The 23,342-nt window shown below is 33.8% G+C and overlaps 1 protein-coding gene across 6 annotated transcripts in view; it reads right to left on the reverse strand.

Annotated features, from left to right (window-relative positions):
• Positions 1-23,342, reverse strand: part of LOC143203554 (Krueppel-like factor 6) — a 696,440-nt gene that overhangs the window by 249,476 nt on the left and 423,622 nt on the right. For 4 of the 6 annotated variants that reach the window (XM_076415756.1, XM_076415759.1, XM_076415755.1 and 1 more), the window contains exon 2: positions 12,574-12,619. The exons of the other annotated variants lie outside the window; for them this stretch is intronic. In XM_076415756.1, coding sequence (XP_076271871.1) covers positions 12,574-12,576 — 3 coding nt within the window. In that variant the 5' untranslated portion in view covers positions 12,577-12,619. The remainder of the gene's footprint in view (positions 1-12,573; positions 12,620-23,342) is intronic. 6 annotated transcript variants of the gene reach the window in all.

Raw genomic sequence — 23,342 nt, forward strand, 5'->3', positions numbered from 1 at the left:
TAAAATCCCGAAATATAAAAGACAACCCTATATTATTCCAAAAAAGGTTTTTAGTTATATAGAAATGGCAGAGGCAGACTTTATTTATTAAACTTAATAAACTACTCTTAAAATTAATTAAAACACGTAATTGTACTTTTTCCGGGCAAAAAAAAAACAAACTCGGACGACATAAATAAAAACAGAGAACGTGAGCGAAATTCCCATCGATGTACGAGCAGTTGATTAACAAGTCCGCGGCGTATAATATATCCTGGTGCATTTCCTAATGCCGGTGCATGTTTAGGGAGATCTGGGCCCTGGTGGCCCGGCAACTCGTTATTAAATATGGGTCAGTCGTGGGCCCCGTAGAGGCACTAAAGTATATTAATGGGGACGTAGCGGGAAGTTGCTGAATATAAACGGCTGCTTAGCTAATGCGCCAGAAGATTCGGATAGCGTCCGACGATGTTACGTAACGAATAACGCTCGTAAAGTAACGCGGCTGAGAGACCGGGGCAGAGCGTCTGCTTGCTGCAGGCCCAGCCGCTCGGATTACGATCTAAATTCAACAATCAACGCAGTGATTGGGCAGATAACCTGTCGTTAATCCAGGCTTTGATCTGATTGATATTAATTAAAATATAGTCTTTTAATTGCTTTAACTGAAGTTTATGAGGTTGTAATTTAATTGAGCCTAGAAATGGAGTTAATCCTATTTTAACTCCTATTCGCTTAAAAAACATAATTATAGTGAAGAAGTTTGCTATACAGAGTCCAAACTGAATGTTGGTTACCTGCATATAACTTTAAAAGGTAAAATATTTCAACAAATGAAAGTAGTGAATAGTTTGTTAAGTAATATTAGTGTGAACGGGCTTCATATATGCTTTAAATCAAAAGTAATATTAGGAATATCAGGAAATTCAAGCACATTCTGGATTAGGCAACAGATGTCCTTGATAAAATGTGTTAACCGACTTAAAGAAGCGTTGTGTTATATAATTAGACTTTCATAAAGTCATCTGTGTGTTAAATTAACAACAATAAAAAACATTCCATCCATTCATCATCAAAATCAAGTGGGTTGAAGAAGATATGAAAAAAATCTAATGGTAAATTTGAGTCATGCAAAGAATAATATGAATAACAAAAGATCTGTAAAGAGAACAATCCCAAAAATTCATTTTCAGTTACACCAATAGATCAAATGGGCATAAACCGATATTTCGTGAGATGACCACTAGCCAGTCGATTGTAGAGCTTTAATGTTGAGGACCGAAATACAAAAAAAATAAACCCCAGTTGGTAAAAGAGTAAAACATATATATAATAATACTAATAAATAAACAAATACAAAAATTGTTTAAAATCGCTTTAGAAATAATTGGATTTAATCCATAATATAATGTAACACAACAATATCCAGTTATTTGTTAAAATACCGACATATATTTAATAATATATCAATTAATAATTGTTTTAACTAAAATGTACGAATCCGTTAAACATGAATAGCATTTATTTATCACAAAAACAACCAGAAAAAATATATCTATATGACACAAACATAATTTGATTATTTATGTAAATATATGTTGAGAATAGATAAAAAACTATTCAGTTTTAGTTGAAATAATTTACGGGTATAATGAAAAAAAAAATTAAATGATATACAAATCTGTAGTTGAGTGAACCATTTCACATAATATTTAATTATTATAAGTTATATATTAACATTATAACTAAATTAAATATATATCTGTTTTTTTAATCGTAAAAATTTCATGAAATTTCGAAATTAGTTTTAGTAAGAAAAATTGTTCTTGCTTAAGGACTGATAGTAATTGGTCTGGTTCAGAATATAGAGAATATCATTGTATTAGATTAATTCTAAAGGTTGCCGGCTTGGTGGTGCACTGGTAAAGGCGATAAGACGGTCCTCCTACTGTTGCGATAGCCGCAGGTTCGAATCCTGCTGGGGCATGGTTATAAATTTATGCTTGTGATTGTTCTAGGCAAGAGTGTAAAATCCGACAAGGAAAATGATCCCAGTCACGCCAGTAACCAGGCTGGGTAAGACCCGATGCCTTCTGGGATGATTTCTAAAGTTGGTCACTCGCCAGTCGGCAGACTTAATGCCGAGGACCGTGGTGCGGAGCCCACGTTAAACTTTAGGCCCAGTCCAGATAAACCCATAGTTGGTAAAAGGAGACTTCAATATATATGTATAAAAAAAATCTAAAAGTTAAAATTTTTCAAATTAAATGGATAATCTAATATACATAACAAAGCATTAACCCAATATTATAAGGAAATTAACATGTTAATTAATGCATCAAGTGTTAAAAAAATGTTGCAAAGAATATTAACAGTAATAAAATAGCTTCATAGAATTTTAATTCCTTATTTGTTAAGTGAGATGTTAGTTCCCGCCTGGGATAAGATAAAGTAAAAAAGCAGTAGATAAACGAAAGCCAGAGAAGACAAATTAAAGATGAGCTATTTATAAGGGAGAGATTGAAGAATATAAAAAGCAAAAGTATGATGCAATTTTTGTAAAAAATTTGGTAAAGAAATAATTCTTTTAATCAGCTTGGTTATTGTAATACTACTACAATTAATTACAATATTAATTAATAATATAAAGGCTATGTGAATACATAAATGAAGTAATGCGAATATGCAGTAGTTAAAATGAAAGTAACTACATAATCTGCATATATGGAACACAAAGAACAAATTGAAGAAATTAGAAATAATTAACAGTAAATTTGTAAACGTTTTAAAGCATTGATAGATATTAAAGGTGATTAACGATTATATATGTGACTATATGACATTTTATTGTTGAATGTTGTTTCAATTACTTTGATTATTTAATTTATAGACCTAAGTTTTCAAAAATCAATACTTAATTTAATGAGTGTAAATATATTTCTTTAATATACACTTCTAATTTGTCAAAAATAAATTATCTAATTTTGCTCGCTATTATTTTAATATACAAATTAAAGTTAAATATCAAAATCGTTGTATTCGTATATTCTCTGTTTTGATGTACAAACATGTTAGTTAATTTATTATTCCATATTTATGTTTATAATATAATAGGAATTATATTTGATGCTCTGAAATTACAATTCAAGATCTCAAAATAATTTTATTTATGATAATTCTGTTATAATTTTCAATGGTGTAGTAATTTATAAAATAATATATCTGATAATAATAAGATATAAGAGAATATATATCTTTAATAAATAATCTTTTTATTCATGATACTTTTGTAATAATTTTCAGAGGTGTACTGATTTAAATGTATGAATACTTTGTTGATTATTGGAAACTAGATTTAATTAAATGCCATTTGAAAAGGGTTAGTGAGTGTTTTTGAGATAGTTTTTGAATATATTTTAATATATAATTGTAGGAATGTTCGTCTGGTCGGTCGGTCGGTCGGAATGTGTGGCTGTCGGTGCGATTGTTTGTCTGAACACTCACTACTATTTGTGGAAGGAATTTGCACGTGAACTAAAAACACTGGTTGAAGAATTACTTGTTTATTTCAAGTTAAATTGATACATGCAGTTGACGGGAGAATGGACAGGATATTAGGTTAGGTAAAGGAAGTACGGTAGCGCTGTGGAAGTGGTACTGTTACAGGGGGGTAGAGAGAACAAAAGAGAGCGAGACGTCGTCGTAGTGGTCTTTTATAGAACTACAGAATAGATTGAACTTGTTGTAGATGAATGCGTGGTGGCCTAAAGGGCCGTAGAGGTCGCTACACAGTCATATATTATTTTAATTAATGTTAAACCTTAAATAAATTGCTGATCTTAAATTGGAAAATATTTTGAAAACAACTTTTAGTAACATAATATTTTTAAGTTATTCCCTTCAGTCTGTTTGTCCACAGGGCGATCGCTATTTAAAATTAAAATACGAAATTCGTCAAACAAAAATAATTGTTTTTTATTTAACACAATATATTGCCGAATTAAACTTCAATTAACATTCCTTTTAAGAGAAAAAATCGGTTAGTATCGGCCCATCCGAAACAGATTCGTTCTTTGAACGCGTTCTGTTATGTGATGTCAATAAATATTCGTTTTTTTTGTGCTCGTGTATATATATAATGGATTTCCACCGAAAAAACTCATTTAGCATTGTTGTTCGTGAAAAAATAAACAAACGCTACAATACTCAATCTAAATTTCTACTTTCAGCGTGCTTTGTTTTGTTTCAATTGATACTAAAAGGGTTTGTTGTTTGGTCTAACTATACATGATGCAATTTGAATATAATATGTTCGGAGCTGTGGTATTTACAAAATATGATGTTGACTATAAAAATGTAGATTACTTTTTATTGGAACCTATTATATTAAAATTGGATATTTAATACCTATTTATTATTCGTTTTTTTCTTAAATTACATGTTGGAGTCGTCTTTTTATCAACCAGGTTTTATCTGAAATACGGTTCTTGGTATTAAACCTCTCGGGTAGGCTTGGACCAACTTAGAAACCATTAACTGTAAGACCTACCCAACTCGGTTACCGGCGTGACCGGGATCCTTATCGGATTTTCTATCTGTCTAAAGATATTCATAATTACAATAGCAAGTATAAAGCATATCCATGCCCTGCGGGAATGCAACACACGTCTATCGCACTAATAGGAGGACGGTCCGGTCGCCCTAAGGTCGCCTTAAGCACTGCGGCTACTAAATGGACCTTATTATTCGTTGTTTGTTATTTTCACTCTAAATAACTATGCGAATTCAATATATGTACCACTAGTTTATCAATAGCTAAAAAAAAGTTCCAGAAGTTCCTTCCATCCGTTCATTTTCCTTCTCCTGAGTCTTCTTGATTCGGCCAGAGTCGAAGTTCCATTCCAGGTTCTGTTAGGTCGCCTTATGATTCAATATTGAGGAATTTTGTTATGTCTTTACTTGTCATCCTGCCCATCTTTATTACAATCCTGTCCTATTTCATGCCTGTTGCTTGTATCTTACATTTATACTTCTTCGACAATACCGACTCGCAAAAAGTTTTTATTTATGATTTTGTTATTTACAGCGAAGTACAAATTCACGTTTTTTCTAATTCTTGAGTTTAATTTCCATCTCATTATTTTAGATTGCTATTCCCAGATATTTAAAGGCATTTAGAGTTCTATGTTAACACCATTGCCATTACGTTCGTTTTTCAATATATTCATTATTTATGTGATATTTATTTATTATCTCACCTATTAATATTATAAACATTGGCTGGGTTTAAACTTCCGACCCAGTCTTGCTTGGGGTTTATACGTTTTTGATTACATGTTGTCTGAAATGACGACATAGGTATTTATCCTGTATATTTCTTGAGTTATTCATACAATTTCATTACTTACATCTGTGTTCTATATAACTTATAGTACTTCTTGTTTTACTCTATTAAATGCCTTTTATAAACCCATAAAATCTAGGTATATCTGTTTTTGGGGGTTAAACTACTTCCCTTTCGGAATATGCTTTGCGATTAAGTTAGCTACTTATGTACTACTGATTTTAGATGGTTTTTTATAATTTACTCGTATACATTCATGGCTGTGTGCAACATCATTAAGTCATAACAATATAACTTTTCATAACATGTAATAGGCGAGAGTTTTGGCGATGCGGTAAGAGACCAGATATTTCGATGGCCAGAAGCATCTTCATTATAGTTCACACGGGATGCCAGGTGATTGAAACACTAATTATTCCAGTGTTTTGACCATGGGTGTAAGTATTTATATGAAAGAGGCATAATCAAACAAAACTCCACATATTTCAGTATGAGTTGTGAAAAAGTTTAATATAAGTTATTTTTTTATTATTTAATTACTAGATTGTTACTAGTCCTTGCCGAGTAACCTACAATTTCTCTTTATAGGTATATAACTAGGAGGACCCATCGGCCCTAGCTCAATCTCTGGTGAAATAATGTTTATACATGTCACTGCTGTATTTTTTGTTATATGGACCTCAATACACAACACTACACAATATCAGATGGTTTGATACTTTTGAGTCTGTATCCTGTTCTGGTGGTATCCAAAAGCTGCAATACTTCTCATAAGAATAGAGTTTTTCCTCGTGCCCCCTTGCAATTCACTTGATTTCTTGGCTGACTGTAAGTATCTTAAGGTCTCGATGTAGATACACTACAGGACTGACTCTGTAGTATTTGGGTGCGCCCACAATATTTTTCGGGACTTTGTTCTGAAAATTTTTTATTTTATTTATGTTACTCTTTAGAGAACATCCCCATAATTGAACTCCGTATGTGCATACAGGTTTCAGTATTTGCTTATATAATAGCAACTTATTATGTGCTGATAATTGTGATTTTCTTCCAATTAGTCAGTACATTTTCCTATATTTCAATTCCAGTTCTTTTCTCTTTTTCTTTATATGTTCCTTCCAACGAAGTTTTGGATCAAGTTTCATTCATTCAAGAATGATACTATAATTTTATGTTATTGGTGTTTGTTCGGTCTGATTGTAGGTGAACTGCACATGCACAGATACACTTTCATTAATTTTTATTTTCCAAGCTTGTGTCTAATTATTTATATTGTCACTTGCCTGTTGTAATTTTCGTGAGGCTTCGTCACCATTGTCTCCGACAGCTATAATCGGAGTATCATCAGCAGATGTAACCATCGTAATATTCTCCATTATCGTATATATGATATAAGTTAAATAATAACTTAATTAATTAAAAAGATAATAATTAAAAAACATTTATACCTTAGTCAGTGAAAATAAAACTAGTAATAAAAACATCGTCTGCCGAAAATCCAAGCATGTGCATGTGTGTTTGTTTTAAGTTTTGCCTTTACGGTATATATAAAAGAGAGAACGGACGATGTAACGGCATTAAACCTGCAGTTCAGGAGAGAATCTTGCAGTATTTTCATTAAGGTCGGTCGTTAACTTGTGACCTTGTCGCCTCTTGTATGGTTTTATTGCGTTTTTACGTCGCAGCCGAGCGCTATTACGCCAGGACTTTAACCAATGCGGATTACTGTACCCGTCTAGGTCCAAATTCTTGCGCCTGGCTCCAGGGACCTATTTCAATTTATCCCGTTTTTCCTTTTATTTAAATCCTGACACATACCACACGTATATGGATCGATAGTAATCCAATCGGGATTTTTAGATATTCAACAGTAAATTATTAATTTTAAATTAATTTATATTTAGCAAAAAACCCAATATTGACAATATGAAATAAATAAAATACAATTAAACATAATTTTAGAGGAATTCTCACTTTTATTAGAATCTACTTGAAAATGCAAAATATTACGTAAATGTAAAAGTGTTACATTCGATTGACCCATTTTATATTTCTCTACATAAAATAACAGTTTCCCATCTATTATTATTCAGTTATCTAGTGTGTAATAGACGCATGCTAGTCACGGATCGTTCCAGATTGCATTTTCTAAATTATTTACTTTTGTCGCCTTATTTAAAGTTTCAGAAGAATACGGTGATTCGGTTACATCATACCTCAGGGATGCATTATGGTTTGAACGATATAAAAAACGGCAATTTTGACGCCTAATAACTTAAGATGATCAACAGTTAATGAATCAATGGTGGTTTCCAGATCTTTAAATGCCACGCGAGAGATCTAAGAGGAGGTAATAAGGTTAACACACAAATTGACCGAAAATGATATCTTGAACCGTTTCAATATACTTCCGATGCGTATTTCGACTGGTGATAAAAAGTGGATCTACTACGACAATCCCAAGGAAGAGTCCCAAGTCAGGAAGAGTCATCCATATTGTGCATATGGTGGGGACGACAATGTGTAATGAATAATGAACCAGTAAAACTGCTTCAAGTTGTCCAAAATAAGCTCTTCATGAAAAACTTAAACGCTCCATGGTCTGCCAGAAATAATCAAATTCACAGGGAAACTAACACTCCAGAAATCAAGCACTTCACATCTCAATCATTCCACAAACAACAACTTGCTCAAGTTCTGTCCGCGAGATGGTGGAGATGTTGGGAGCTAGCACCGCATCATCGCTAACCTCTCCCTTTTCTAGACAAAAACGACCTCATCCGTCGCTTCAGTCAAACTTTTGCCCCCATACGGCAGCATCCAGTTGTGTGCGAATCTGTAGTTAGTTTCACTATCTGTTTTTTCACAGGGTCCTCGTACCCAATAACGGCTGTCCGGTTAGCGGGTGCCATATCCCCAAATTTAATGCAGTAGCAACTACCGCGAGGTGGTTTCGGTTCAGTGTATTACTAATACCTGAGGAAGTCCCACATAACCCGGTCCAACTTGTCATTCCAGGGCAAGTCTCCGCGATTAGATAGGTTCACCGCCTGATTTAAGGCCAGAACAAAAAAAAACACTAAAATTGAATGAAACTGTTACTATGTCTACCGACGTTAATTGAACAAATTGACTTACTGCTGTAAAAAAAGCGAGCAACTGGTGTAAAGTTATCCTCTTGCATTAGAGGCTACAAACATTGTGAAAGGTACACGCTTTTGAAATGTTAAAGAAGTGTAAAAGGTGATCAGTGATTGGATCGTTGTCACAACAATATCGTTCCTTTGATGCTGTATCACTGTTACCACGTAGGATAGGAAAGACAGGAACCAGATGCATGATCAGATTTAATGCAAACACCCAATAAATTAATGATATATAAAATAGAACAATTATTATTCACACTATATTCACAATATATTGTAATTTTCCAAAGGAGACATTACTCAAAAATCAATCTAACATTTTTTGAATGTAATTTTCAAAAAAAGAGGCAATGGTTCATCACTATCGCTGCTATGCGCCACTATTCTCCAAGCATGTGTAACATTTAAGGGTGTAGAAGAATATCAATGAAGTACTAGTAAAAATTGACCTCAATAAAGTTTAATTTAATATAATTATTTAACATTTCATAGGTATCATGTAAAACATTCACGATATTCCAATTTATGATATAAAAAGAAGAAAAACCGGGCATATCACATAATGAAGAGTCGTATATGTCTTGGACATTACTTTGGCTTCGTATAATGACATTATATATGGTAACAGGTATTTTGTTGATGTAATATTAGCAATTGAAATTATATAGCATGGATCATAATTAAATTAATTAATTGCTACGAATTTAAATTCGAAAGCTGAAGGAAAAAGTTATTTACAAAACAGCAATGCGAGAAAGGCACCGTCAAGTTACTTTAACACTTCTTTTGCAATCCTATTAAAACAACTTTCCATAAAACAGCGAATATTTATTAATACCAGTGGTCTAGCACCTGTCATTTATTAATTTAGTGTTGAAGAATGTTTTTTTAACATTTTATCCTGTAAGTAATACAACAGGTGAATGTTTAATCGACTTTTTACTCAAAACTTTAACATTATGGTTTGGACTTTTATGATATGTACAAACAAAGACACCACAATGAAGGGTAAGCATCAAAATATACAAAATAATTTTAGACATTAACTTATTAGCTTGCTGTAACCATAATTGGAATCTTGTTATAAACAATGCCGTAAAATTTAATAGCTTAGTATATTTTTTTCTCTCTAAAAATTATATATTTTTGTTTACTACAGCCATCGGTGGTCTGTTTTGACACCATATTAAATTTAGCGTTAAAACCCTTGTCGCATACCAGATGATCTAGCATAATTGATGAAATAACCTCTCTACGATTCCAGTTAGGCGAAATTTACGATGGCCTATGAATTTTGGAGACGGTACAAAATATGTAGTTATTGTTCTAGTTAAAAAAAAATTATGAGTTTATGTGTAGGTAGTCTTGTGGCACAGAATACTTAGTAAAGTAGATAATGTTACCAAGATTCTGATTTGAACGAAGTTTGAACGACCTGAATGTCTTTTAAAAGAATATCATTCAGATACAGAGTTTACTAACATGCTCGTAGATACTAAAATATTAGCGTCTGGCTTGGAAATATATGAGAAATTGAAATATTCAAAAATTTTAAGACCATGAAACATAAAAGTGAATCCAGAATTAAGATGTAAAGTGAATTATTTCCTTGCAGTGATATTACTCTTTTATTCGTTAATAAAATATTTCAGCCATTATCACTGTTTGAAGTGAATATAACATGTCAAGCGCTCATCTTATCTTTGGCATTTCGTTAATACGAACGTTGATCTCATTATAGTTATTTAAATACAATTTTACGACCATTTCGCTGGACCGATATTCGAAAAACGAACAAACAAATAAACCCGGCCACTACGTAACGAACGTTCGAGAACTCGTTAGTTCCACGACAATATTTGGCCGTAAACGTCCCAGATTCGAACCGGAGCACCTCGCGAAACAATCTAATTGGTTATTATGCGCGTCACACGGCAAACTTTACATGTAAGCGACCGGTCGGCAGCTCGTTAGTTCGATTCGTGGATCGTTTTTGGGGTTCGCGCCGCCATTGTTCCCGCTCCGGCTCGTTGTCGTGACCCGGCAGCGAACCTTCCTCGCCGAAACGTACCCGAATTAGCGGAGAAACAATTAGACACGTCGGGAGCGATGCAAAAAGCCATCTGCCGCCCGCCATTGTTTAGTTTAGGTCCCGGACCGAGAGTCCCGAGGTTAATTATCACGGACGAAATAAAACTGTTTATTGTTTAATTGTATTCGATTCATTTTTTGCTCTCTGTGCTCTATTGTACTTATAATCGTAGCTACTTTCTTACGACCACCTCGTTGAATATCAGCATGGAGCTTCTGATGGAATTCAGATGAAAAAAATTACGAATTTCATTCATTGTTACTCTTAATATATTTCAAACATCATGCAGTAAGATTACGAAATAATTCTGATATATTTTATCTTATCGGACACTGTATTTCCCCCTCAAAACTATTAGAGCAATTGGCAATATTTCTTGTGCCCCAGTCTTATTTAACCTCTTTATTTCAGATCTGCCGAGGAAAGAGCACGTTGACGTCGCGTTTTACTACACTGCTTTTTTCACGACCTCCGGGTTTGAGGTTACAATTCAAGAACGTTTACAGAAGCAGCTGGATGGTGCGGAAGTGGTTCAAACTATGGAGGTTGCAAATCAACTCACACGCTGCGCGTCTCTCAACTTAAGATCGACACCGCAACCATTCCATGGCTGAATAACGTCACATACCTAGGTCTCCACTTCGACCGACGGTTCGGTTGGCATTCCCAAATCCAGAAGGTAATCCAGAAAGGTTTAGGCATAGCAAACCTGCAATCTGCTCTGATCTGCCCTTCTAACAGACTTCCCATCTCCCCCAAATGCATATTTATCAATATAAGTTTTTAGAACAAAGCCCTGAGAAGTAGTGTAGGTGCACCGATATATTACAGGACTGATTATTGACACCGAGACCTTCAGACACTAACTGCCTTCCAGGATATAAAGAGGAGACATGAGGACGGACTCCAATCTCGTGTCAATATCCACGTAATGCAACCTTTGGATAACACCAAAAGAGGACACATACTCTAAAGAATCAAAACATTTCATCTTGTACAGTATAGCAAGGTGCATATAGTAGAAAAACAACAATGTAATGAATCAACTAAAAAAATCTTCGCAGCTGAGAATAAATATGTACATTTCTCAAAATAATAACAGTTGAACTCTTAAAACCAAGTCAAAGTAAGTACTTTTTCATAGAGTATCAGCAAAAGTTGATGAGAATGTTACTTAAAAAACTAATGATGTTAGATGTAGAAGTTATAAAATGTGTATATTTAATAAAATGTTTTCTTTTACCGATTAAAACGATCTTTTAATCGATTTTCCAGAAAGAAAAACCTGAACTTGTTTCCACTTTTAAACCTTCTACCCTGCGTTTCCTTTCCATTCGGTATTTCCGAGTTTTGCGTCCTTTTTCACCGAAAAGCAATCAGCGATATTTCAAACAATTCTCAGACAACGCCAACGTGGAAGCCGAGGCGTCCCTCGTCTCCCACCCCGCGCCATTGAGCTAATTTTCCATTGAGATCGATCATTTCCCCGTCAGGAGACTTAATTGGCTCTTCAGTTGCTTTTTATCAGCTTTTGAATTATTAATAGAGCGTCGAGGTGCATCTCCGGCTCGTCGTCTCATCGAAGGCGATCGACCGATAGCGCCCCCTCTCGCTTCACCGGTACCGGGAAACGGGGTAGATTTTTTTCATCGGGGACGGGTCCCGAAGACGGTTGATTTATTCGGCGCTGTCGAAGCCAGACGCGTCCCGACACCATCCATACCCGGCCAAATGTCTTTTCGATTGCGAAATTGCCGTAATACCTTCGACTGCCTTTTTGTCGAACGCATCTGACTTATTCGGATGGGGGGAAGGGGGGGCAAGGGGGCACTATCCTTTTATCAACGTCAGGAGGGGGATGGTCTGGAAAAATTCGAACGTTAACGTAGCGTTCGTTTTAAAGACGTTCCTTGGAAATCGCCAGAAAAACAGATGTCCAGAAATATAAGAGTGAAACAGAAACAAAAGCAATAACCCAGAAAATTAACAAATAGCTTTTTAAAACAGCTTACCATCTAGCCCTCCACCATCGTCCATATTCGAAGGAATTTGTTTTACCTGAAAATAAGGAAAGATGGATTAGAAATCTAACTTTATCGAATTGGGATTAAGCATTGAAATCATAAGAATAAATAAGATGACCAAAAGATTAAAGATGAAATATAAAAGTTGAGAATAATGTAATTTAAAAGTATTCGTTAAAAAAATAACGATTTTATGATGATATAATTTAAGGAACCAATATTACAAATATATGATATCCTACTTTATCAATTTTCCTTTACTGAATCAGTAACTATAGATAAAAAAACAACATTATGAAATAATCCTTGATTTTTTTCAAAAAATATCAATATTTTTGGACAATATATCGATAGTTTTCATCGACATAAGTCATCTAATCTATCTAAAGCTATTCCTAGTTAATTCCTATGCTGTTAAAATGAGCATTCTAAATGATTACAAAGATAAAAAGCGCATTTAGGTCTTTCTGGTGACAACGTCAAGATATTTTATGCAAAAAATTCTTTCCTAATTTTGGCTCTATAATTTCCACTCAATGACTAGAGTATTTGATTCCATCTGATCTACGTAACTTAAACTTGCTTTATCTGACCACAATACTTAGTTTCAACGATCATAATTCAAACTCACATAATCTCTTACAAAAATTCAACCGAGTTTGTTCATAAAAATTTTATGAACTGGTCGTCTAACATAATTTTCGCTTAAATAAACGTCTCAAAACCTATCTAACAGAAATTGAAATTTATGAGTTCCATTCTTCATTTTGTTTATATCAACAGCAAACATAATATCTTCAGATCAATATGAGTTTTCAGATCTTTCCAATATTTCTACTAGCTACTAGCTAAAGATTCTTGAAGTTGAAACAACTGTATGAACTGTTATTCAGGTTTAGAATGGGATTGAACTGGCAGTACTGCCTGTTGGGTTGTTTCAATAAATCACCACACCATTCCTTAAATTAAAATAGTTTACATTTTATAGATATCAAAAAAATTCTAGAGAGATGATACATAAGGCTGTTCTCTTTTGAATCTATTGAATTATTGAATTAACCAGAAAAGAAAAAGGAGACAGGTTGATGTTAGAATGTAAATCGTTCCGCAATTATTCCAAGCATAATTTTGTGAAGTGGAGTGAAATAGAGTTCACATAGAGTTGTAAGGCCACCAAAGACGGACTGAAGTTATCGTGAACTAACATCAGTAGTAGATCATTGAAATTTAGAGTCAACAAAACTTAGAAACTTCAAGCAAGGTACCGTGGAAAATTGGATTAAAGCAATGCTACGTATTTCACCAAACAATCAAACTGGCGGATGAAGGTACAGACGGTACTCAGAATTCTCCATATAAAACGACCACTACGTACACCACTTAGGTTATTTCTTCAGGAAGGAGGGTCTGTCAACGTATATAGATGATAAAAGATGTGTTTGTATTGTAAGGGTGTCGTTTAATACTAATTAATAAATAATCACAACAGAAAAAAGGTAAATAACAATTAGGTAAACTTTAAAAGAATTTGAAGGGAGTTGGTAACGTTACGTGAGAAGACCCATAACAATATTTCAACCACCAGAACGTTACCTTAATGGATACGGTACGTTCTATTTTTTTCGTTTAAGTCAATCACCAAACAATCAAACTGGCGGATGAAGGTACAGACGGTACTCAGAATTCTCCATATAAAACGACCACTACGTACACCACTTAGGTTATTTCTTCAGGAAGGAGGGTCTGTCAACGTATATAGATGATAAGAGATGTGTATGTATTGTAAGGGTGTCGTTTAATAATAATTAATAAATAATCACAACAGAGTAAAGGTAAATAACAATTAGGTAAACTTTAAAAGAATTTGAAGGGTTGGTAACGTTACGTGAGAAGAACCATAACAATATTTCAACCACCAGAACGTTACCTTAATACGGTACGGTACGTTCTATTTTTTTCGTTTAAGTCGTATTTCTTCATATAAAAACGAGAACACGAAAAAAAAAATTACGTAGAAACCTCGTCGATCCTTCGAGAGAGGAGCCCGATCGCTTTCGATCCTGATACGAGAACACTGGGTGCAAGTGAAAGGCGAATCGTAGAAATAATGGAATAATGGAAATGGGCTGATTCATGGCGGGATGGCGTTTAGTCGGGCCCGGACCGTGTATCCCGCCACGAGCTCGATCCCGTTTCCGATACGGACGGACGGGGAGATCGTGCACGACGGGGGAGGCAGGAGTAGCTTCGGCGGCCGTCTGGATCGCGTTCGAACGGGGGAGAGAGAGAGAGAGCGGTGATTTGTGTTTGTAAACGCGTGGAAAAATCGGAATCGATTCGATTTGTTTTCTTTCGTTCGTTTCAACTCTAAACAATCAGGCTTGCAATTACATTCAAATACCATCGATTGATTCAAAGTATTCTGCCAGCGAAAAAAAAAAGCAAACAAACAAACAGATAAATTGGTTTTCTTCGACGATATATCAGGTCAATGCAGAATCGATTTGCCTACATTTAAACATTATGTTCTTGGTGATATCGGAATTCTATCGGAACGTGAACAGTTTACATAAAAGTTTCTTTATTAACTTATTTACCAAATAAACCCGCCAAATTACAGGAAAATCAATATTTTAAGTTATGTTATGCCTTAGCTTTTGTATTTGGGAAATAAATAAAATGATCAGTACAAGAACTTCAGTGGTAAGAACCAACAGAATGACTCGGAATAATAATTAAAAGGAAATTATACACAATTTTAATGCTATATATCAAAAACTACTATGAACAACTCACGATAACTACACCCATAGAGTAACAGTATTAAATTTACCTTTCCAACCAACCTCCAAAATGGAATCACTACATAATGTAAAACAAAGTCGCCTTTTCTGTTCCTATATCCCTATGTGCGCTTAAATCTTTAAAACTACGCAACGGATTTTGATGCGGTTTTTTTCAATAGATAGAGTGATTCAAGAGTAAGGTTTATATGTATAATACATGCATAATATACTAAGGCAGCATTGCTAATTTTAGAGGTTTCTAACGTGATGTCGTAAATTAACCTATTTTTTTAGGCTTATTTAGCAATTAGCAAAAACGCTGCCTAACCCTACGAGTTAGATCAAATTAATGTACTACAGTATTGTACACCATAAAAAGGTCTACAAAAAAGTCCGGGATGGTATATGTTTATCTTTTAGGGATAACCCACATTAACCATTTTTATTGTTTACTTTTTACGTGAGAAAATGGCTTATTTACGAAGCTATTGTATGAATTTAGATATTCCAAAGATAGCAGGAAATCTTCATAGTAAGTATAGGGGAAGAGGAATTGTTTTACTCCAAATTTAATGCGTGCAGGCCAAGGGCAGTAATGAATGAACCAAAAATACTGGATCGATTTTAATCATGTTTTCATTGAGTGACATAGGCATATATATTTTATGCCCGTGCAAAGTCGGAGCCGGTCGCTATGTTTTTATATACAACGTTCATATTTTTTCTGTAGTGTGTTTAATTTAGTATCAGCATTGCACCCGTGCGAAGCCGGGGCGGGTCGCTAGTGAATATATAAAAAAAGAAAATATTTCCAAGTGAAATATAAAAAATGTATTGATAGAATAGAGATTCGCAACCAGGTATAAGGAAAAACTCTGGAAGGAAGTACTGTAACTATTAGCATGTTATCGAAAAGCGACAATAGATTATTATTAACATGGAACCAAATTGTTATTCATTTAGAGACTAAGAAGGAAGGATCAAGGCCTTATCATAAATAACTACCTAGTTATAAGTAATATAAAGTCACGTAATGCTAACAGCAATAAAAATAACATCCATACAAATAACTGCTTGTTACAATTTATGTATATTAGAATTTATTAAGTGAATGATATTATACTAAGATAATATGTTATATTATCCAACAGTTAACAAAAAATGTGAATGACTCATGCTGAGATACAAGAAAAGGGACTGACTATTGGGTATATATTTAGCCCTGTCAGTGTATAACAAGTTTTGCTTTACAAACAACTCTTGCAATCAGTGAGGTCTTATGATGCTCGACTCTGGGATTGTACCAGCCAAAGCAATAGAAATATGATACAAGGATTCTAAAACAACCAAAATATCTTTGGTATATTCGTAACGACAATCTGTCTGAAAGGACCAGAAGGTAGAAACTGTCGATAATGTTATCAAAGACTACGTCCAAAGAGATGAACACAGGCTCTCCAGCTCCTAGATAATAATGGCTTAGTGAATAAAGAAGATTAAAGAGAGTAAAAATAATTGATGTAGTTAGTTAAACTAAGTTCACATTAAAAACAACGACATGGATGTTAAACCCAATATGTCTATCATAGAACAGTACTCTTAAAACCGTGGCAAATTAAGATAAAAATTAATATCTTATTAGTGTTAATTTACTAGATCTCTATAATAATAATAAAAACTATCCAAAAACAATAACAATAACAAAAGACAACAAATAACAATCAAAACATTTGATGCTACTTTTATTTACTCAGTGAGCAAAATGCATTCTTAATTTGTTACCGAAGCTTGAATTTCACAGTGACATTAGTTATGAGAAATGGTCTATGAATAAAGATTATATACCAAAAACATTTGGATTGCATTTAGATTTTGTATTTTTCTTTGTATTATTTTCTGTATATTCATCGAAAAATTTTTCATATTATAATTTTTCAAAGTATTCGAATATTCGAAGTCCTACGGCATCAACAGTTGGTTGAGATATATCACATCAGAATACCAGTGTTCAACGTAAGTTTCAAGAATTTTTAGCATTTCACTTAATTTGAGCGTTTCAGGTGTCTTAGTGTTTCAAACATTTATTCAGTGATATTTTTTTTATAACATCTTTATTAGATACGCTTAGTACAATCTAAATTATAATAACTTATATATAGCTTATATAGCTATAGTTTACACGAAAGGTATACACTTTATGTAAGTTCGTATGGTTTTGTTCGCTTCTATCTCCTGACATCCTGCGTGCTGTCCAGCAGTTCTATTGCTTCCACGTTATTATGATTTAGTAACCTTCTTTGGTGTTTCAAGGCAAAATCTTGGATAACTTCGCAAATCCATTTGATTTCCAGGTTATCGTGCAATTCTTCATTGGTTACGTAGGGCATTGGTAAATCGAAGAACCTTGTTTTGACAGCGTTGGATGACTAGTTGATTTGAATTTTTAGTGCAACCCCATATTTGCAGCCCATAGATCCTAATTGGCTTCATAATTGTTGATTTTTAATCGTAATTTGTAATTTAGTAATAATGTATTTGCCGTAATCGTAATTTGATTTTAGATCAAGTTGAGAGTCTCTTCCGACTAACAAGTATAGTTGTCTTATTTTGGTTCTAATGTGTTTTACTTTTTGTCTAACATGATGTTGATAAAAAATATGTGTACATTTTATGTAAAGTGCACAGAAGTGTCCGATATATCATCATCATAGCTACGTCACTTATTCTCCGTCTCATTCAAGATTCACAGTAACATAAGCACTCAAAACAGACGTATAATATAAATTATATTCCAGTTGAAAAAGAAGGTTTCGGACCAATTTTAAAGTGATTTATATCACGAAAAAAAACACACAACACAACGAGAAAAACCGCATCTATATTTATAGCGCGGAATGTATTCGTCTAGCGCTTTAAAAACAATGAGGAGAATAACAAGCACATCTCCAGACGCTCGCAGAAACAATTTATAGTAAGTAAACCTTATTCGTCTTCATCACGACCTTTTTCCCTCTAGTATTTTTTGACGTCACACGACAAAACCTCGCAAGAAACATTGGAAAAAATTCATCTTTCTCCCGTCTGACGACGGAGAAGCGGTCGTCTTCCGAGACGTATAAATCAACATTTGGACGGGATCGTAAAACGACGGCGGCGTCGGTGGAGGCAGCATCATCGTAGTCCGCGACTCGGTTCTATCTATTTCCGTGACGCATCTCGTCGTAAAACGCGTAATATGTTTCACGGTGTGGTCGCTGTTTTATTCCTGCGACGATAAAAGGTGCCCCGATACTCGAACTAGGTGAAGCGTTATTAAATTTTTAGTTTTCTATGTATCCTCTTCCGATTCCTGCGAGTTGCGAAAGTTATTTATTGTTTTTTGGACGATGCAGCTATAGTGTCTTTATGAACTGTACTAAAACTGATATATTTTCGTAAATGTGAAAATTAATTGATGCTTCTGACCGATCCTTAACGCATTAATTAAAACATTCTCGGAACATCTAATAAAACATAAACCGAAAAACAATAAGCGCTTCAACAATCATATACAAGGGATACCATCAATTGGTGGGTGTTCGTGTTATAAACGTACTTCACAGCCAAAATACGATGAAAATAATGTGGATACGATCATACAAATAAGAACAATATGGTGAAACTTTTGGTCGACATATTCATGGTAATGATGGTGTACGCGTAGTTTAATGATAACTTCTAATATGTCAATTGTAAATTTGTAACAATCAAATGTGCATAAATTAGTCAAAATCCTTATCCACTAGGAATTAACTTTAATATCTCAAACATATTAGATAATAAAAATGTTAAAATTTTATAAAATATGTGTCTTAGAAACAACCATTCAGTTTATAAATAAACAAGTTTTTTCAAAATTTTCTACCAAACTAAAAATGGCATTTAGACCATCATACAAAGAAATTAGATTTAAAACAATCCGATCGAAAACTTCTTAACGACAAATTCGTGAAATCGACTAACTAGTGGAGAAACAATCGTCCAGTGATGTATAATACAATGATGATTAGTCTATTATAGCCAAAACAAAATGTTTCAATTAATTATCAATACCTATCGCTAACTTAACCACTGAAGAATTATGTGATGACCTTGAAGTGGATGGACGAAATTATCCAAAATTTCGCCTGAAAATATAAGGAGAATGACGTAGAATATCAATCTTAACTTCAGCTTAAGTAGTCTAGCTGTATTTTAATTTGGGAAATACATACTGATGTATTTAGCCCACATTCGAACAACTTCTATATTAAGGCAAGTATAACTTAACTAAATTAAATATAATAAATTAAATGTGTGTGATTGTAATTATAAATCCTTAATCTCAATCTTTTTTTATAGTGGAAAATCTGACAAGGAAATAACAGTAACCCACTTACGCCGGTAACCAGGCTGGGGAAGAACGGATGTTTTCTGCGACGGTCTCTAAGTTGGCCACTGGCTATTTGCTACGCTTAATACTGATGACCGTAGTTCGAAGCTTACTTTAATCTGTAGGTATATATACGTATATATATATATATATATATATATATATATATATATATATACACGTTGTCGTTTGTCATGATACAGAAAGCTCTAAAACAATTTTAACGTATCCATGGTTATCAGTTAGACTAACCGAGAAGACAAACCGTTAGGAGCTGCCTTTCTTCTACGAACACATAGAAACCATCGATAGAGTTTTATGGCCCAAACAAGACGGCCGCGGAAGATTTCCTCCGCTCGTGCTGAGACGCCGTAAAAGCGCAATAAAATGCAGAACACAAATCAATATGGCGTACGATGCAGCGGATATCAATCTTAATGAAGACGAGGCCCCGTAACGTCCAACAAAAGAATTTATCCGACACCACGAGGAATTATTTCGAGAATTTCATTGAACCAAAAAAATGTGAAGAATTATGTTACATATATTGATGTAGTGTTATTGATAAATTTGATGTAACATCCGTTAATATTAGTCATTCTACTCCTCTTAATCTGTCGAGTTATAGACTTCTTTGCACCAAACCACACGAGCCCTTTTTGAGCGATTGTCAAATTGTGTGGTATCCAACGCGAACATAACTTTCGCACAGCCAAGTGTTCATGTAAAATCGCATATATGCTGATGAAACTAATGCTTAGGGATGCCTCAATCTCACAATAGGTGACATGACGATCTTGCTTAATTATTTCGCATACAGCATCGATGTTTTCTGGCACCACAGCCGATTTTGGATGACCTTCGCTAAACTCGTCGGACAGCGAACTACGACGACGATTGAATTTACTAAACCAGCGATACACGGTGGCTTTTGATGGAGCTTCATCGCCAAAAGTCAAATTAAGTTGATTGATGCACTCTTGTTATGATAATCCGCGTCGAAAATCGTAAAAAATCATCGCACGAAAATATTCACGATTCAGTTCCATTTCTTGTCGAGAAGAAAACTTTCAACTAAATATAAAATAAACAAAAAGCGTGCGTGCGACAACATGTTCCGAGTACGTATATCGTCAAATATGTCAAACTTTACGATGGAACCATCAGAAGGTCTCACATGACAACAGCGTTGCCAATTCCCGAAATATAAATAGTGACCCTCGTATCAACGCCCGAAATATGATATGATAATAAGATCACTGGAAGCTAAGACAAGAGGCATCTACCGAGTATTATATCACCATTTAAATAGTCATGTAATTGATCAAGACAACGAATAAAGGATTGCTGGTGATTTGAGGATAAATGTTACACTCTAAACCGCAGAAAACCGTTTAAGTCAGCTTGAATATAATATGTTGTTGGCAATTTCAATATCGTTAAGTCCTCGTTTCAAAAACAAGAGACATGAACAATGTCAACAATTAGAAAATGTATTTCAGAATATAAATCTGCAGCTGCCTCAATTTCATCTACATCTTCAAAGGATTAATATAAAAGTGAATTGGACTTCAGGAAAGACCACTCATACACACCTGAAAGAAAAAAAAACAGCGTCCATAACTTCTTTCAAATAGACATCCTCGAAGGGCGGCCGAGGGTACCTTTTGAACAACTTTTTCAAGGCAGGGGCTCAATACTCAAACCGAAAATCGGCTACATGCAACTAGACCATCAAAGTCGTTGTTTTTAAGTTTGAGGGCTGGTACAAAATTCCGGGCCTAAAGTGTGTTTTTAATAAATTTATGATATAACAACAAAAACCGTCTATTTTATTTTCTTACATCCCTACAGCTAAGATAACTTGACCTACGATTAGATTGATTTCTCGATCAATAGTAAAGCCTACTCGGATTTACAGGATGCAAATATAAGGTTGTTTGTACACATTAAATTGACTAAAAAATGACCAAAACAAGAACCAAACCAACGCTGCCAAAACAAGCTTATTCGATTAATTAGTAATACCTTTCGCTGTTTAAACAACGAAGGATTGCACGATGACCTCGAAATCTAATGTATCCACGAATGCATTCAACTATCGCTGTAAAATATGAAAGAAGACGATTAGAAGATTAATCAAAGCGAATCAAACGACACGAGCTTGTACAAAGTATATGACTATTATGTCTAGCTCGCGAATCGATCCCAATATAACTTAAAAGTCCAAAATCATCATTCAACAGTTCAATATAAATACTCATTGTGTTTGTTAGATAGATTTTATGTCAGTTTTAAATTATACACTATATAATGTGTCGTTTGTCTTGCTAATTATATATTATTTAATATTTTTATACTTTGTACTTATACCTGACCACTTTATATTACAATACTGTCGCAAAATATATTCGACATTCTTTAAAGCAAACGCGACAAGTGACAGGAGAAAAAAGTGAACAATAGATATTTGGAGAATTAATATGGCACTAAGCTGATAAGCAGTGAATTTTAAATTAATATGTGTCAAAAACTGTTATATATATATATATATATATATATATATATATATATATATATATATATATATATATATATATATATATATATATATGTATATACATATATATATATATATATATATATATATATATATATATATATATATATACATATATATATCTATAATGGTAGAGTCTTGAACAATTTTTTGATAGATCTGAAATAAACAGCTTAGTTATTGAGTATATGAAAGTTTTTGAAAGTGACAGTGATTGAATAAAACCTTATGAATGTTTATGGTTCAATGCTGACGATTACCAAGATGAAAGATGAAAGAGAAAACCACTCAAGGTCAGTATACAATTAATAAACCTTAGTTTTAAGGAACTGTATTATAGAGAAAGTTTTATGAGCATGTGTGTTATTGTTCAGAATATACATGAACATTTGGTTAAAATGTATGAGAAGAGAATGCAGTAATTTTAATGTAGTTCTATCAAGGACAAAGTGAGAAGAAATATAGTAATATCATAGTAACTTTAATAGGATATACGATTGTTAATAAGGTGGATTAGGCCTTCGGGGATACCATTACATAAAAAAACGACCTATACTAGTGTGGAAAAAAGTTCAATGTATATATAATAAAACAACTCTAACCTATAAATTATTGTAGCTGTATAATTAATTGTAGTTTCAAGTTCTTCGATAACATATGCATTAGATGTACCATAATGTTTTAATAACATTACATAACATTACTAATACATAACATTTTAGTCAATATTTCGTCAATATTTTTTGTCTCAATTTTTGCAAAATAGATATTTTTTTCTCCATCTCAGCGCACCGCTGGGTATAATATAATTTGTCCCAACCCGAATCCCAAATTGATATATGGGTAGCATTCGGCGATCGAATCCGACGCTAAATTATTTACGGCACGTTTTCATCTGATTTTTAGTTATTTTTTGAGCAAACTTTATTTACCGTACGAAGCAGAAAACAGCACTAATGCAATTTCGGCCACGGCGATTTCTTCGAGGGGGTCGCAAGGA

Source organism: Rhynchophorus ferrugineus, unplaced genomic scaffold, assembly GCF_030347505.1.
Source record: "Rhynchophorus ferrugineus isolate W39M unplaced genomic scaffold, kcgeb_rfMv2 rfM10, whole genome shotgun sequence".
Classification (NCBI taxonomy): Eukaryota; Metazoa; Arthropoda; class Insecta; order Coleoptera; family Curculionidae; genus Rhynchophorus; species Rhynchophorus ferrugineus.